The 16906-nt window shown below is 35.9% G+C and overlaps 1 protein-coding gene across 6 annotated transcripts in view; it reads left to right on the forward strand.

Moving 5' to 3' along the window:
• csf1a (colony stimulating factor 1a (macrophage)) overlaps nt 1–14576 on the forward strand; it is a 54012-nt gene extending 39436 nt beyond the window's left edge. For 3 of the 6 annotated variants that reach the window (XM_051911608.1, XM_051911607.1, XM_051911609.1), the window contains 6 exons: nt 5506–5619; nt 6666–6728; nt 9018–9188; nt 10082–10271; nt 11377–12195; nt 13467–14576. In XM_051911608.1, coding sequence (XP_051767568.1) covers nt 5506–5619; nt 6666–6728; nt 9018–9188; nt 10082–10271; nt 11377–12195; nt 13467–13702 — 1593 coding nt within the window. In that variant the 3' untranslated portion in view covers nt 13703–14576. Of the gene's footprint in view, nt 1–2378; nt 2632–5505; nt 5620–6665; nt 6729–9017; nt 9189–10081; nt 10272–11376; nt 12196–13466 lie in introns of all 6 variants that reach the window. The other 3 variants (XM_051911613.1, XM_051911612.1, XM_051911610.1) reach the window with 2 other exon arrangements.
• Nucleotides 14577–16906: the final 2330 nt, after the last annotated feature.

Genomic DNA, 16906 nt, shown 5'->3' on the forward strand with positions numbered 1-16906 from the left:
TTTTCAGGGGTCTGAGTGCGGTTTGTAGGATTTTTGACCCATATGTGAACACTCCAAACGATCTCATACCCCTTAAAAACAACCAAACCGAGACCATCTTGGGAGGTGGTCTGAGTACGGTTCGATTTCATCTTACGGTACGGTTCGCTAAAAACACTTAATCTGAACACAAACCTCTCTGGGCGTTTGTATAAGGTTGTATAAGGTTTGTATAAGGGCACACACCTAGCGCATGCACAGAAAACCAGCTGTCACAGCGCGTGTACAGAACTGAATTATAGCGTCTTATTGCGTTTAAAGTGTCAAAACACTCTAGGTTCACATAAACAGGCTTTGACTTAAGTGGATGTATCTGGGAAAGAAATTATGTATGTTTATCAGTACTGTATATTGGATCCATGCATTACTGTAGTTCTTAAAGTGACAGCCTAAAAAAACAATCAGTAGAATCAGTATCCGATGGATGTGTGATATAGTGCAAGGGATTACGGATAGTGATATAGTGCATACGGATTAAATATTGCAACAAAATGTATATTTTTGTGCAAAAGATAAACAACTTAAGCTCATTCAAGAGCATTTGTAGCATTGTCGTTTTACAAAATAATAATTAATAATAATCTTTGTGAACAGATTTCTTGGTTAGTGCGGCACATACAATTTAAGTGAATGGGATCAAATTTTGAAGGCCTTAGGGTCAAGCTATTAAACACTGAACTGGACTAGATCCGAAAAGTGACAGTATGAACACAAAGAGGTCTGAGACCACATTCCTACTTAAGTGGACCAAAAAAAGGATCCGAGTCCTCTTTCAGGGACAGGGACCATGTGAACGTACTGTAAAGAGAACTGGGTCTTTTTTTCACTTGTTCACCTTTTGGTCCACTTAAAAGGGTCTGAGTTTGGTTCTTTTAAAGAGGACTCAAGTGTGAAAACACCCTAAATGTGAACAGGCACTCATCGCACTTGCACAAAAACAGATTCATTATTCCTTAAAATCAATAAAAACTGTGAAATTCAAACTTATGCAATATTATGCAAACCTGCAATGAAATAGGTTAACACAAATATACTTTATGTATTTAATCTCACTTTATTAACCAATGTCTTTGCTGCTGATCTTCAATGATCCAGTTCAACCATACTAATAAGCAAAAATGACTTTAGATAAACATTGTCTGTTTTTTCTTCTTTTTTTATTGCTTTTTTATTTTTATGTTTAACTTTCTTCTCCTGTCCTATTATTCTGTGGTCCAGAATGGCAGCACCACTGAAAGGTTTGTCTGAGCTGCGCCCTCTATTGTACAGGTGTGAACTTGCATTTCCTTCAGTCTGACTTATTCCTTTGCATTTACCAAACTCTTTTTGTTATTAAGAAACAATCAAGCAAGCCCATCCCATGTGAGAAAAAGTATCTCAAAAGTAACGTAACACAATACTTTACATAAAAAGCAACCAAGTAAACAATTAGTTACTTTTTGGGGGAGTAAAGCAATATTGTAACAAGTTACTTTTAAAAACACTGCAACACTGTCATTTCTGGCCATTCGCCTTCATTGAACTGTTAAACATATCCTTTTTTTCATGAAAAAAAGAAAGTCATACGGGTTTTGAAATGATGTGAATAATAAAAACATTTCTTTTTGGCTGAAATATACCTTCAAATACATATTTTTCACTAGAAAAATACTTCAAGTCACCCTGAAATCAAAACTGACCATTTTTTAAATGGAATATTGCAGTATTTATTTTAAGTGATTTATCTGTGCACATCATTATTATTATTTTTTTAATTATGTGTCCTTGTAAACTTTAATAACAAATAGCTTATTCTCCTTCTTTCAAACAACATCTCTTCTTTTCTCTGGTGACACGTTCACTGGCGTGAAGGCAGGACAACCTGTCACACACATGAGATCAAAGCAAGAGCAAACAACAACAATCCAATCAATTCCCGATGGACAAAAAAGTCCCACCCTACATTTTTTCTTGATCGAGAAGCCGTTTCACTCACAATAAGAAAGAAAAGGCTACCGTAACTTCCGTTTCATGCCGACTTTAAGACAAGATTAAAGACCAGCAGGTTTCTCTCTATGGAAACGTCGATTTAAACACCATCACATCTTGTAGAATGAGCAGATAATTCAAGCATCTCGGTGAGATTTTAAACTCATTCACAAATAACTTTTGAGAGGTAAAAACCCATGTATGTTATATATTGGTCTGGAGGGAGCTAAAACTTCCTTCATCAATAAAATGGAAGGAAGTCGGAATGGTCTGAGTGCAGAGAAAGTGAGAGAGGTCTTTTCATAAGCCCAACAGTGGGAGAAGAAGAGGAGGAGGTCTTTACTAAAGCTCCCTTTATTTGTCCACCATAGTCCTCAGGCAGAAACATTCACCCTCTCAAGGTGGCACGTCTCAACTGTTTCACACGAAGATCTGTTTCAAGACAGCCATCAATATCTGGACGCTTGAGGACTACAGAGATCTTCAGAGGGAAAGACACTATCTTCATTGGGATCAAACGCAAAACAAAAATACTAATCCAATGAATCTACATGTGAACTTTATTGCTTTCTACTTGCTCAGGTCAGCCAGATGAACACACACATAACAGCCCACAAAGCCAAGGTAAGTCTGCTGCTCTCCTCTGACATTTGCTTGTTGCTCAAGGAAAGTATGGAATTGAAGTATGAAAATTGAAGTTCAATTGATGTTTTTGTGCAAATCAGCTTTCAGTTGCTGCCTCTGCATGATTAATGGATAACGTTAGATTATGTATAAATGAGGTCTGTTTAATGTCAGATGCGATCTCTGAGGAGCCTTGATTTGATCTCCTTCTTGTGAAATTTTAGAACACTGTTTTGCTTTCTTGTTAAACCTTTTCCCATAGACTTTTATTTCTTGATTTATGGCCATCAAGCTATTTCAATGTAAGAATGCCAAACCATTAAACAACTGGGGGCAAATTTCGTGAGCCGTGGAACATGAAGAAGAAAACTGTGGTCTGTGAAATTTCATTGCTTCAGTTGGCTGTCCTTTTAGGCAACTGCTGAGTAAAAAAAAAAACAAAAAAAAAATCATGGCAGTTCTTCTGGCTATATGATTGTTTATTGTTGGGTTGCTATGTCCACTTTTATTCCTTGTTATTTTTTTTTTATTTGATCACATATACAGCCATTTACGATTGGGTAGCTGAAACCTGTACTTTATGGGGTCTCAGTGTTTCTTAGACCTGTTATCACTGCATGCTTTATTGGCTAAATACCACAGGATTTCACAGACACATGGCAGGAGGCACTATTTCTGAGGATTTTAAATACAGCTGTGTTATTAAAGCTGTTTTATTGCTTTGAAAGGAAAAAATCATGTTTTGTAAATGTTGGATTACATACAGTTTTGTTTGATAAGATTACGGTTTTCTATTTATGGACTTTAAACACATTTATAAGAAAATATGAAGAGTTCAGATGCAAAAGCCTCCAAGTGCCGTCTGAAATTTTCTTCTAAAATGAACATTTTTATCAAGCTTGTATGCTTAGGTTCAGTAATTTCACTTTAATGACAATTAATAGGTCCTTTTTAATATATATATATATATATATATAAAAGAAGGATACAGAATATTTAGATAGTTATCTACACTGTAAAAAAGGATTGTTGGTTTAACTTAAAAAAGTAAGTTACCTGATTGCCTTAAAATTTTGAGTTCATTGAAATTAAAAATTTGAGTTAATACAATGAAGGCGACTGGTTTAATCAACAGAAACTCAAAATATGTTATCTGAACCACATTAATTATTGAAGTTCATTTGACAAAAGAAAAAATGTTGTGATAACAAATCATGAAAATAATTTTTACAGTGTATTTATTTATCTATTTTATATTTAGATTATTTATCTATTAGTTCAACATGAATTTTATTTTCTACATGTCAGATTTGTCAAAATTTGAAAAGCATGAAATGGTGGCAGACTGTCTGAACTGCTTCTTAAATTTCCTTGGTGATTTTTGCATTTCATTGCCTAGTTAAACTACATTTGTCACACTGACATCTATATATAATTAAATTTAATCTGACACATAATTGCACTTACTTCCCATAAGTATGCCTTGTTAAGCACTCTTTCTGTCTCTGATGAGGCAGTGCTGACGAAGCTTGTAAGATTTTGTCAAGATGTTGCTAACATGCTGTCTGGCTTTTATCATACTCTAAGAGGTTTTGAAGCTTCACATCTGCCACACACACGACTCTGAGTCCATTCAGATCTCCTGTGGAGATAGGCTTGGATGAAGATGAGCAAAGACCTAGTCTTCTGTTGTTTCTTGGTTTACTAGTATACTGATCTGGCCAACATCATAAACACTTTCCCATTACACAGTTTTATAGTTTCAATGTGTTTGCACTCCAGAGATTTGTGGAATTTTCTTTTGTGTTTTGAGAGTTTGAGAAGTACAGTACGTATCCCCACTTTATTGCTATATTAATTGTTATACAATTGTTTATTGCAATTGTTATAATACAGTATATTGTACTATATAACATTATGTGATAAATGAGTTTGTATAAGCGGCCACATTCGGAGGATCTATGAATATGATTTATAAACGTAAGGTTTTCAGGTTAAACCCATGGTGGAGTGACTTAAGGATTGGGGAGTTACTGAGGTTACATGCTTTTTCCATCAACATCTTCTCCCTTCTCAAGTCTTGCAGGTGGCTCCAGGGGAATTCTCACTGTTGTTAATATCATATTAAATAGCTTTGGATATGTTCGAAGTTGCATGTAAGCCGTGAAAAAAAAAAAGAATGAGATCAAGCTGTTTATGTTATATTTTCTTATGAGATATACAGCACACTATGTACAATGTGTATTTGCTCAACTTTTCTATTTGTATACTTATGACCAGTCGCATTGGCTGTTTTATTGATTATGTGAAGTCTTATATTATTTTTAATATATTATTTACTGTGTACTGTTTTACCTTCTCCATCACTGAAAAAATGGTTTAGAAACAATTTTTACTCATAAATTGCTAATAGATTTCACAAAATCACAACAAAGAAATGGCAAACAACACATTAAATTAAACCTGAAATTTTGAACATAAACACTGAACTGGTATATTCTTGTAAAACATACACCAATAATCTTCCACCAATAATTTTTTTTTTCCAATATAGGTAACGCTTTATAATACTGTAAGTATAGTGTAATAAAGTATTTACAAATCATTTGCAAACATAGTTAATTCATAGTTTATAAACTGAAGTTAATACATTAATAGACTATAGTGAGTTCTTCATTCATTGTCACTATAAAATTGTTTAATTAGCATAAGTAAAGAGTTTTTTAACAATGTATTAACTGTAAATAGTTATCACTTTTGATTAGGTCACGGAAAATGGTAATAATTACATTAATTAAGTGCTTTAAACCAACCTTTATTGGACATTAATACCATAAAATAAAACTACATAAAATATTCATTTTCTGATTACAGGTAAGGCATCAGTGCTTCTTCCTTATCCTGTGCTTTCATTTGGTCTGTGCTGGTGTGCCAGGTCCATGTAAGCACTCTGTCACACAGGACCATCTCCTGAATTTAAAACGTCTGGTAAGATCAGCTACTTTTACTGGCAGTAAATCACCCTGTGGGCTGACCAAAATGTACTTATATTATTTAGTTGCATGGAAAATGATTTATTATAGTTCATTTGTAATAACATCCCTCAGCAAACCACAGCTGTCTGTAATGATCATGCATAAATAATTTAGATTGTTTGAGTTAGTTCACCCAAAAATGAAAATTCTGTCATTATTTACTCATCCTCATGTCGTTCCAGACCTTTGTTCATCTTCGGAACACAACTTAAGATATAATAAAATATCAAATATGCATTGACAGCAAGTTAAATTTACACTTTAGGCTTCGAAGCTTTACGAATCTTTTGTTTCGAATCAGTGGTTCGGAGCATTAAAGTCGCATGATTTCAGTAAACAAGGCTTCGTTACATCATAAGTGTTTTGAAATTTCAATGGTTCGCGTGACTTTGGCAGTTTGATTCACGCTCCGAACCACTGATTCGAAACAAAAGATTAGTAAAGCTTCGAAGCTTCATAAAGCAGTGTTTTGAAATTGCCCATCACTAGATATTGTTGAATAAGTTTTTGGCGCACAAAAAGTATCGTTGGTTCATAATATTAAGGTTGAACCACTGTAGTCACATGAACTGTTTTAAATATATCTTTAGTACCTTTCTGGGCATTTTAAAGTGTAAATTAACTTGCTGTCAATGCAGGCCTCACTGAGTCATCGGATTTTATCAAAAAATATCTTAATTTGTGTTCCAAAGATGAACAAAGGTCTTATGGGTGTGGAGCGACATGAGGGTGAGTAATTAATGACAGATTTTTCATTTTTGGTTGAACAAACCCCTTAAATACTGAATTTGGCATTCAGTCTTTCTGACTGAATGGCAGGTCACTAAATAGTCCTGATAATCTAAATGCCGTTAATGAGAAGAAAAATTTGTGCATGAAACTGTGTCTGGCCTAGTTTGAAACCCCAATAAAATGTATAATGATGTTGATAAATACAATATGTGCTAAATATATGGTAAACTACTATTTTTTTTTCTCCCTCAATGTTTTCCTTTGCAGATTAAGAACCAGCTGCAAAATGGTTGTTCAATAACCTACACTTTCACTGAACGCCAGAACCTGGTAGGCATATTTCCACTTCAATCCAGATATGGATTACCCAACCTATGGGTATTTCAACAGTTATAAACAGTATATGAATGAGGCTAGGGCTGGACGATAATGGCCTAAAATCAAAACCTCAATTAATTGAACATTTTACCTCGATTATGATTAATGAACGATTGTTTTTTTTTTTGTTTTTTTTTTGCCCTCATAGTTCACTGACAAGGTTTGTACTGTAAATGTAATTGACTATTAAAGGTGGGATATTTTTTTCCTATTGAAAGAGTGATCTGACATAACAGCTCACTTTCAGCCGTTATTTTATCTATGGTTCGTAACATTTCTAACAGATTTCTGCTCGTTGTAAATCAGATAAAGATAAATTAGCACAGTACCAGTAACGTTACATAATGAGAGCGATTGCGTGTGTGAATTAGTCATACCGTCTCTCTATTAATTGTGAAGCTGTGGGTTGTAAATAGTTCCTTCAAAAGTAGAAAAATATATGTTATAATAAGCTTTGAGTTTCTAAGCTACTTTAGTGATAAATCACAGGACAGCGCTGACTATTTTCTGCGTTCCTCTCTGAGCGCGCGATCTTCATGTTTTGCGCAGCTACTGTTTGTATGAGTGTTCATGCCACAATGCAGCTGCGCGAGCACGGTAGCTCGAAATAATATACATCCAATCGTCTAAAATCGCTTGAATGTCCAAACTGGCAAACCTTAAAACACATACATCTGACAAAGTTTAGTGAAGACGCAAGGCTCACCGCTCGCGCCGTCTCTGTGTGTTGACTCAGCGTTCACCTCCGTGTTGCTTTCATGCCACTGACTGGACGGGCCAGAGTCACGCGGCTACACACGCCGTAGTTTGTTTTTAAGGGGGAAGTATTAATAGGATTAAAAAACCGAAATAACTGACATGCGAAAATTAAGTCGGTTAGAGGTTCTGAATTTTGGTTTCGATTACTTTTCGATGAATCGTCAAGCACTCTAAAAGAGCCTGACATTCTGGTATAATAGATCAGATCTTCCTTCCCACAAAATCAGAAATTGATCTGAAACAGATGTTACATAAGATCATGTTTTAAGCCAGAGAGGCAGCAGAACCATGTGGCACAAACCTCAGTTTACTGAAATAATCTGTTTAGGCAGTTTAACAGTCATAATAACTATAACAGCTAATTATAATTTCAAATACTTTTCGGGTTACAGAAAACCTTAAAAGTAACACATGCAGAAGTATCACCTCTCACATCAGAGTGAATTTGTCATGCCATAATTACACTGCCAGTATTTTCACATGATGAAGTTTGAAGTTCATCACATTCTTCAGCACCAAGCATTAAACCTAATCAAATTAAGCTATTTTTACTGATTGTTGAGCTCAAAGAGAGTCTGTTTTTAAAGGTTTTCAAAATGTCAGCATGGTGCGTGTGAAGTGTGAAGAGGAAGCGTTTACTGAAGGAGACCACTGCCAGAACAAAAACAGTGAAACAGCGTTCTTTTGGAAATCCAAAAGGCCATCAGTCAGGTTAAGAGTTTGAAAGATCACAGCTCGAAGACTGCTCTAGAAATAAATGTGTTTTGAGATCCCTGCTATTGAGAGGAATTGTACATATATGGCCAGATGTCTTTCATATTTAAAGAATACATCTTGAATGACCGACTGCAAGAGTGGTAATAACAGTTAACAATTAAAAAATTTCAGACTCCCAAACTAGGCAACCCAGAAATCATTTTGCTGTAATTTTGCGCTTGACCAAGTCAATTTTCTCTGTGGGGACTTTCCCTGCTATTTGTGTGGAATTACTGTAAATTCCTATGGTTACAAAGACTAGATGGGTAAGCCTTTGCAGAAAATGCCAGTGACAAAACAGGTAAATTAAATGAATTAAGTTGATTGATATTTTAATTCTATTCTAAGACCATTTATTTTAGGGAATGCAGTGAACATTTCCTCTCTAATTTGTGAGAAAGAGAAAGTCCTGATGGCCACATTTACCCTTCTGTAGAGATTTGAGATGCCCCATCAGCATTCAAATGGAGTGCAAGCTACGAAAGAGCACGTTTGATATGAAGCATGACAGTTGCAAGCATTGTCATTTGGAAAGCTTGTGTCTTGTATTACAATAGGAGGAAAAACAAATAAAATGCTGTCTTATAGAAATTTGGTGTATGATAACCCATTAATAGCCTTGTGTGTTTTGTGACTCTGGTCTGAATGATATACAGTAGGGTGTACAAAATCAGTGTGTGTGATATCAAATGTTCATTGTGGTTCCCAAATGTTTGTGTGTTTCAGAGTGTTGTGTGTTATGTTAAAGCAGCATTTCCTCACATTCTGGAGCTACTCAACACCCAATTCAGCTATGCTAAGGACTCCGACAATTATCGTTACACTAATTCACTGAAGAACTTGATCTACAACATTTACTCCCAGAGATGCATCCCTCCAATCAATGAGGAGATTGAGGTAACAAAGTCCTTTTTTTCCTTTTCTTGGAGAGCTGTGGTGCAGTTATCTGTTATAAATAGGGTTATGGAAGAAGATTTTTGACTTTTACTATGTTTCATACTTTACTGTGTTTAACAGCCCCTAAATGTCTACAAATAAAACACAGTAAACAAAGGAAATAATGGAAATTAAAGTATAATTATTTTGTGGAGCTGCTTAGACATACCGCAAACAAATGATATAAAGTCTATTCAATGACAAATGTTCCAAAACAGTTGAGGTCAAAAAGCACAAGAAACAAGCAAGAGAAAACATTAGGCATTGTTTTGTATGTACATAAATTGAAGGGGGAAAAGTCAAGAAAACAAGAGTCTTGGACAGTAGCTATAATGGTTTGGTAAAAGTGGTCTTTATTAAAATTGTTTTTCTTGCAGTAGTACATACAAAAATGTTGAGTGCTTCACTTTTTTTCCCGGAATATTGAAAAAATCAGAGTAATGCCTAAAGTTAAGTTAACCTCTACCCACATTACTGGGCCACATTCTTATAATGTGAAGTGTATAAATATTTTCTACTACAGAATGTCTTCAGAGGAAACTTTTCCGGTTGAAGTCTTTATTCAATCACAGATGAAACACTATTTTAAAAACCAGGTCAGACAGTGCAGAATGCACATGGGGAAAACCATAACCCCCCCACCACCAAATACATAAATAAAATAAAATTGTAAAATTGATTTAACCTCAAAAGGCATGTTATTGAATGGGTTGCTTGAATTAAAATTGTTGCATTAAAATAATTTCACAATGACCCGTGTATCCTACCACCTATATTCCCCAATCGCTGGGGTTCAATACACTGCGGAGCGTAATACCTAAATTCTGCTGGAAAACATGTTTTTCACCCTACAGGATAGCCCAACGAAGTTCATAAGAATCCACATGACTTTGCCCAGGGCAGCTTTGGAGAAAGCTGAGGAAGTGATTCGCATGTATATGGGTCTAATGACTCAGAGCGACAAGCCTGTGGACTGGAACTGTGAGGAGGAGTACACAGAGGATTACCCAGAATCCACCACTGAACCTCTCAGCCAAACAGCAGGTAGCACAACTGCAAAGTCCAGTAAAATCATCTAGAATTAAGCAATTTTACACTCGCAAGACTGATAGGACTTTTATGCAACAGTTCAACAAGAAAGGGCAAGTTTACTGAATTTTCAACCAGCTTTGTATTGCTACAATGTCAGTGGTATATATGTAAATTAATAATGTGTACTTTTTCTCCATGTTACCTGCACCTGGATCTACCCATTTGTTTTAAAGTCAGCCAACAGACTATTGACAGCGCAACACTTTTGTTAAAGCTACAGGTTATACTTCCCACTCACTGACCCCAGACAGCAACATAGTGTAGCCCAGATCTGTCCCACATCTTGTACATGTGGATTACACGTGGACCATATCTGGGCCGACACTATGTTGTTGTCAGGGACAAGTTGGACTGACAGAGGAATGGCGACCAGTGCATTATGGATATTGAAGTTTCCCTACCTTTCTGGAAATGGGGAACTCAATAGCCCATTTTCTCTTGTCATGTACTGCAGCATTGATTTTAAGAAAGCATAGACAGGCAAGTTTTAATAAAAGCCTATTTTGCCAGCAGAGAATAACCCCTTTAATGCTGAGTAACTTACATTTTAGACATAATATTGGCAGTTACATTGTCTACTTTTGTACACTGCCAACATAAATAGCTCTGAACAAAGCTGAAGTAGAATCGTTGAGTGCCTCCAAGCAACGCACAGTAGTGATGTTTCATTCCTGAATTAATCTGTGTTTAGAACTTTTGAACGTTTTGTTTGAGTAAATGATTCAAGACTAATTCATAAAGTCATTTGTCATTTTATAATGAATCATTGTTTTTGAATGAATCGTTTGAATAAAAATTACTCATTCATAAAGACACTTGTTACCACCTACTGGTATAACAATGTAACCTGCAGAAAGAGTCACAAATCCCCATCTGCAATACACAAAACACAGAAAATGCAAACGAAATTCATTAAAAAGAGGGAAAGAAGCTGAAATAGAGCAAAACAGGCTCTCAAAATTAATTTAATTACCCAAGGATTAGCAAAATGCCAGCTAGTCTCACTTTAGTTGCTTTTATCATAATTTACATTACATTTCCATTACATTTCCTCTAGGTGCCTCTGAATGCCCCTGCATTTGTCCAACACTGAGCAGTGGATCATCTAGGACATCTACATCCACAAGCCATTGGAATATTTATTTGAAATCTACTCCATCCCCACAAAGATCATCTTTTTCACCTGTGGTAACCTTGCAGGGTGGTAATGAGAGAACTAAACAATTCAAGTCTGCTGTCCCAGTAGCCAAACACCAAACACTAGCTCCAGGGACACCTACCACATGGAGATCAATGCAAGGACATTTACCCAACTTCCTCTTTGGTAGCAATCCAGCTTTACCTGAAGAAACTTCAAATTCAGTGATGCAAAATATGCCATCATCGGATCTTTTCCCTTCATTTACAAATTCTAAGGATGTATTTCCGAGCAGAACTGACTCAACTGTTCAGTCAACTGCATCTGGCCCCTATCAAAAAAACACAAGAGATAACACACAGGACAGTGTGGAGAGGAGCACGCCGCTTTTACTTGCCAAGAGGTCTTTAGATTCTAAAAGCCAGAAAGGACCATCCAGTTCCTATGTGAAATTATCCCAGAACAGGGTTACTGCAACATCTGAGCCAACATATAAAGATATAAAGAGTACAGAGATAAAAGGCAAGTCTTTCCAGACAAGTAAACACATTGTACCAGTCACAACCACAGTTATGTCTTCTTTGAAAGCAGCTGCACATTCATCAGGTCTGAGCATCCTTGTTGAACAGCCAGGTCATCTAAACAGCCCTCCTGAAAATTTCCAAACACACACCCAAAGTCCGGTGAGGATGCCAAGGAATTTCATTGGAACCATCCATGAGGCAAAGCTCAGCAGGGGTGAGGAAAGTTAGATAATATTTTGAATTAGCTTTTATTTTTATATTTTCAGTTCAATTTTAGTAATTTTGTTATGTCTTTGTCATTTTTATCAAGATTATGTAAAATATATAAATATATATACTGTATGTATTACAAACTAGTGGTGTAGTAACACGCACAACAAGGAATATAATATCAAGAGTCAAACTTTATTAGAGAATCCAATGGAACATACAGGAACACAGGAGATACACACACTAACAGCAAACGATAACCGACAAAGACAAGTGGGTGAAGTGACTGTTTATATAGTGAGTCCAGATAAGTGCTAATGACGATGATAGACTACAGGTGCGTGTGATGGTGATGACGTGCAAGTGCAGGACAGAGGGAATGCTGGGAAGTGTAGTGCAGGAACCGGTGACTGTAACAGTATGTTTATTTTAGGTTTTATATAGGTTATTTTAGTTTTAGTTTTTATTTATTTCCAATTTCTAATTTTACTGCTACCTAAATGTATTTTTATTGTAGTTATTGTGGTATTATTTATTCATAGTATTACTTACACACTATTATATTTTTTATTGATATTTAGCTTGAATAAATTAGCTTTTATCATTTTTTATCAGTTATTATAGATCAACTAAGCATTTAGAAAAATCTAACATTTCTGATATTTGTTTAGTTTAAGCTTTTCATCTAATATTTGTATTTTACTTTATATCGACTTAATAAATTATTATTTCAATTAATAAAAATATAGTTTTAGTTAAAGAGTTAGTTCACCCAAAAATGAAAATTTGGTCATTAATTACTCACCCTCATGTCATCTCAAACTTGTAAGACCTTCGTTTATCTTTGGAACGCAAATTAAGATATTTTTGATGAAAGGTATATTACTTGTTCATAAACAGCAACCTCTTAACCACCTCTTTCAAGGTCCAGAAAGGTACTAAAGACATTGTTAAAACAGTCGACATGACTACAGTGGTTCAACCTTAATTTTATGAAACGACGAGAATACTTGTTGTGCGCAAAAACAAAACAAAAATAAGAACTTCATATGCCTCTTTCATCAAAAATATCTTAATTTGTGTTTGAAGATGAATGAAGGTCTTACAGGTGTGGAACAGAATTTTTATTTTTGGGTGAACTAACCCTTTAACAACATTAACCATGAATAGTAGACGTCAACATGCATCTCAGGCAGAAGAATGCATTCAAAGTTGCTTGAGTCATGTGTTACCAATTCTGTGATGATTCACCAAAAATACCATGGCTTTTCACAGACAGCAAATCCCAGGAGGACAGGAAGGGGATGAAAGACCAGACTCATCCAGACAGAGAAACACAGAGGAACTCTGCCACAGAAGAATCATCCAGCAGTTCAATCATCTCTTTTGACACTGTGCTCATAATTACTCTAGGGTGCGGTGGACTTCTGCTCATAACTGTCCTATTTTACAGACAGCAAAAAGTAAGTGACCCACAGTGGATTTTTGCCCTGCTGAAAAGACCCGGTTAGACTGGCCTCCTCGTCAGAGCTGGTGTGGTGTTGGTCTAGCCTAAGAAGCCTTCTGGGACCAGTAGACAAACATATGCTGGTGACTAGCTGGTGGTCTTTTCAGCAGGGTGTCCCAAGCAGAAAAATCAACATTCTTTAAAGTTTCCAACATGAAGGAAAGACACATCAAAAAGAACAGAAATCCAGAGGTGATGGAGTTAATTATTTATTCAAAACAAACCGTAAATTGAGAGAGAAAATATCAGCAGGTTGCATTTTCTCATTCTGTAGCCTGTATGGATTTATAATATGTTTTAAATGTCAAAGGATGTCTACAACCAGGATGTAGTACTGGAACAGGAAATTAATTATCTGACAGGTGGTCCATTGACATGATAAATGAAATATGAAAATATTTCAAGCATTCTTGCACAAACTAAACCTGACACATCCATCTTGTTCTCTTTGCACATTTTGCCCTGGCAAACTATTCATGGCATCTTGAATGGAAAATATCGATAATTCGTAGAAAAAGAAAAGAGAGCTAATTTTTCTTTCATGTCAGGTCAAGATAATACAAATATAAATTGAGTGTATATAAATAAATAAATATATACTGTATATACAGGCCAGGTGGGATGAAGCCACATTCTTCATTCAAATAACATTCATGGAGCCACACTCATTATTCAAATAATTATTCTAATGATTTGCTTGGCTCACATTGATAAAAGGAAACTAACAACAATATATTTTGTGCACTACTAAAGAACAAATGAGTAAAACAAATCAAAGAACCTGTTGATGTTGGTGCTTTGTGGAACATGGAACAGTCAGCATTAGCAGTGTGTTTGTCCTTAAAACTACCCATTTACAATAAAGCAATCTTATGTTAGTTGGTTAGTTTGTTTCATTTTTTGTCCATGTCTCTGTGTTGTCACAGATGTGTATTACTGTATTGTTTTCGAGTCACGTGCTTCTTCTAACATATGACTTTAATAAAATAGTAATAGATTTCAGGGCAGAAGTATGTGCAAAGAATTAGTTGACCCAAAAATGAAAATACTATTATTTACACACCCTCATGTCTCCAATCCCATTTTACTTTGAATTAATTTAATGATACTTTTATGTTGCTCTTGCAACCCCATGTGGACTAATTGTATGGAAAAGAGCAACTGGAACAAGTTCTCCTTTTGTGTTTCACAGAAGAAAATAAGTCATATGGGTTTTGAATGTCATGAGAGTGAGTAAGACACTTTTAGGCATCAAGACTGAAATTTCAAAAGATGTGTCATGCTGGGAAAGGAAATGGTAAATAACTGACACATGTAGGAAACTCATAAGCAAAGACCAGGGGCCTCATTTATAAAACTTTGCATAGATTTCATCCTAAAAGTGTACGTACGCGCAAAAGCTAGATTCTGCGTACACACACACAAAAAAATCAGATTTATAAAACTATGCGTACGGCAGAACCTGCGCACAAATCCCTTTATAAATCCCAGTCAGCGGAAGATGAAATCCACCCTGTCTCCTCCCCGAAATCACCACATATGGAGTCTAGTTTTACTATGCATAACCTCATCTGCATATCATTTCCATGCACGTTCCCATCCACGTGACACCATGGTTAACACCGTCAAAGGTACAAGACATTGGAAAATATTAGATATGGACTATAAATGCCATTTGTGCAATACTACATTGATAAAAATCATCCAATATCCTCTTTATGTTTTATGTTTAGAATAAATACATATCAAAATATCCATAAAAAACAAAATTGTATAAAATACTTCAGATAAAGGTTTTAGAGTTTTTAGAATTGTAATTGTTTTAAACAATTCTAATTAAATTTATGCAGTTTTGCTGATAAGGTGAACATATCTTTTAGGATTTTTATAGGCTATTTTTAGTGGAAACAGATAGGCCTACTTATTTATTGCAGTGTAAAGACAATTGTCTGTCTCGGCGCATCACTGACAAAGTATTTTAAAAAGGAAACGTGCAAATCTTACCATTTTCCTCAAATTGTATCCTTCAAATACAGTGGTAATTGTTTGAAGATGCCTTCACACGACATGAACACCTCCTTGTAGCTGTGGTTGTACAGTAAGCTATTATCATTGGACCTATTCAAACATAATGAGGATTTAAAGTGGTTTTCCTTCAGCTGCCATCAGTCCCTCAGCTCACCATCGGTGTCGCCAAACTGCTCTGTCTCCAAAATGTTCGTACGCATGGTTCAGAGTTTGCGTGGAGGTGCGCAAATTTTCCCCTCAAGTTTGTTTTTATAAATCACAACTTATGCGTAGGAACTGGCGTACGCCTCTTTCAGTGCCTGTTTTGTGCGTACGCAACGGTTATAAATGAGGCCCCAGGAGACTCTGTGTGTCTTCAGCAGGATTCTTTAATGAGAATGTGCCGTTTGGCGCTGCAGACATCAAGTCCGACTAGGGCTTTACTAGGACTAGGTCTACAATCTGTACATTGCAGTTTTATATATATTTTAGGGGGCAGTGCGCTTAGAGGTGGATACAAAGCACTTAGGTGATGACCTTGAACAAAGGAAGTAAACAAAGAGTTTCACCAGTCCTTATCCAATCAGAATAACTATACAAATTCATAATTATAGAGATAAAGCATTTATCATGATCAACGGCCACCATTCAGAGAATGGGACATTGGCACTGAGAGACAAAAGGTGATAGCCTCAGTTACCAGGCTTGTTTGACTCACAATATGGAGAACAGGAACTGGTAGAAACCTCCTATTAGAAACAGTGCTTAAAGCTGCAGTCCGTAACTTTTTTTGGTTAAAAATTATCCAAAATCAATTTGTCAAGTACATAACCAGCCAGTGTTCAAAACTATCTTCTTACCTTAGCCCGATTCACAACGGTAAGCTTGTAATAATGTTTTATATTTAGAGTGGTACCGTTAGGTTTCCGCGGGAAATTCGAGCATGTAGCCGTTTGTCTTTGCATCATTACGTCATGTCTGTTTACACAAAGAAGGAGTCCCAGCTAGGCTATATCGCATGTGAGGATGCTGCAGGTGGCAGATCATATATATCATTTTGATGGCGGATAATCCAGAAAAGTCCAATTGACAGTCATCAGTGAAAACTGGAGATTCACCCGTAGTCAAAAGCAAAAGACTTCGGACTGCGGAGTGGCTACAGAAAATCTACAGAAATCTACAGGTAACGCTATACACACTA

Source organism: Ctenopharyngodon idella, chromosome 11, assembly GCF_019924925.1.
Source record: "Ctenopharyngodon idella isolate HZGC_01 chromosome 11, HZGC01, whole genome shotgun sequence".
NCBI classification, from domain to species: Eukaryota; Metazoa; Chordata; class Actinopteri; order Cypriniformes; family Xenocyprididae; genus Ctenopharyngodon; species Ctenopharyngodon idella.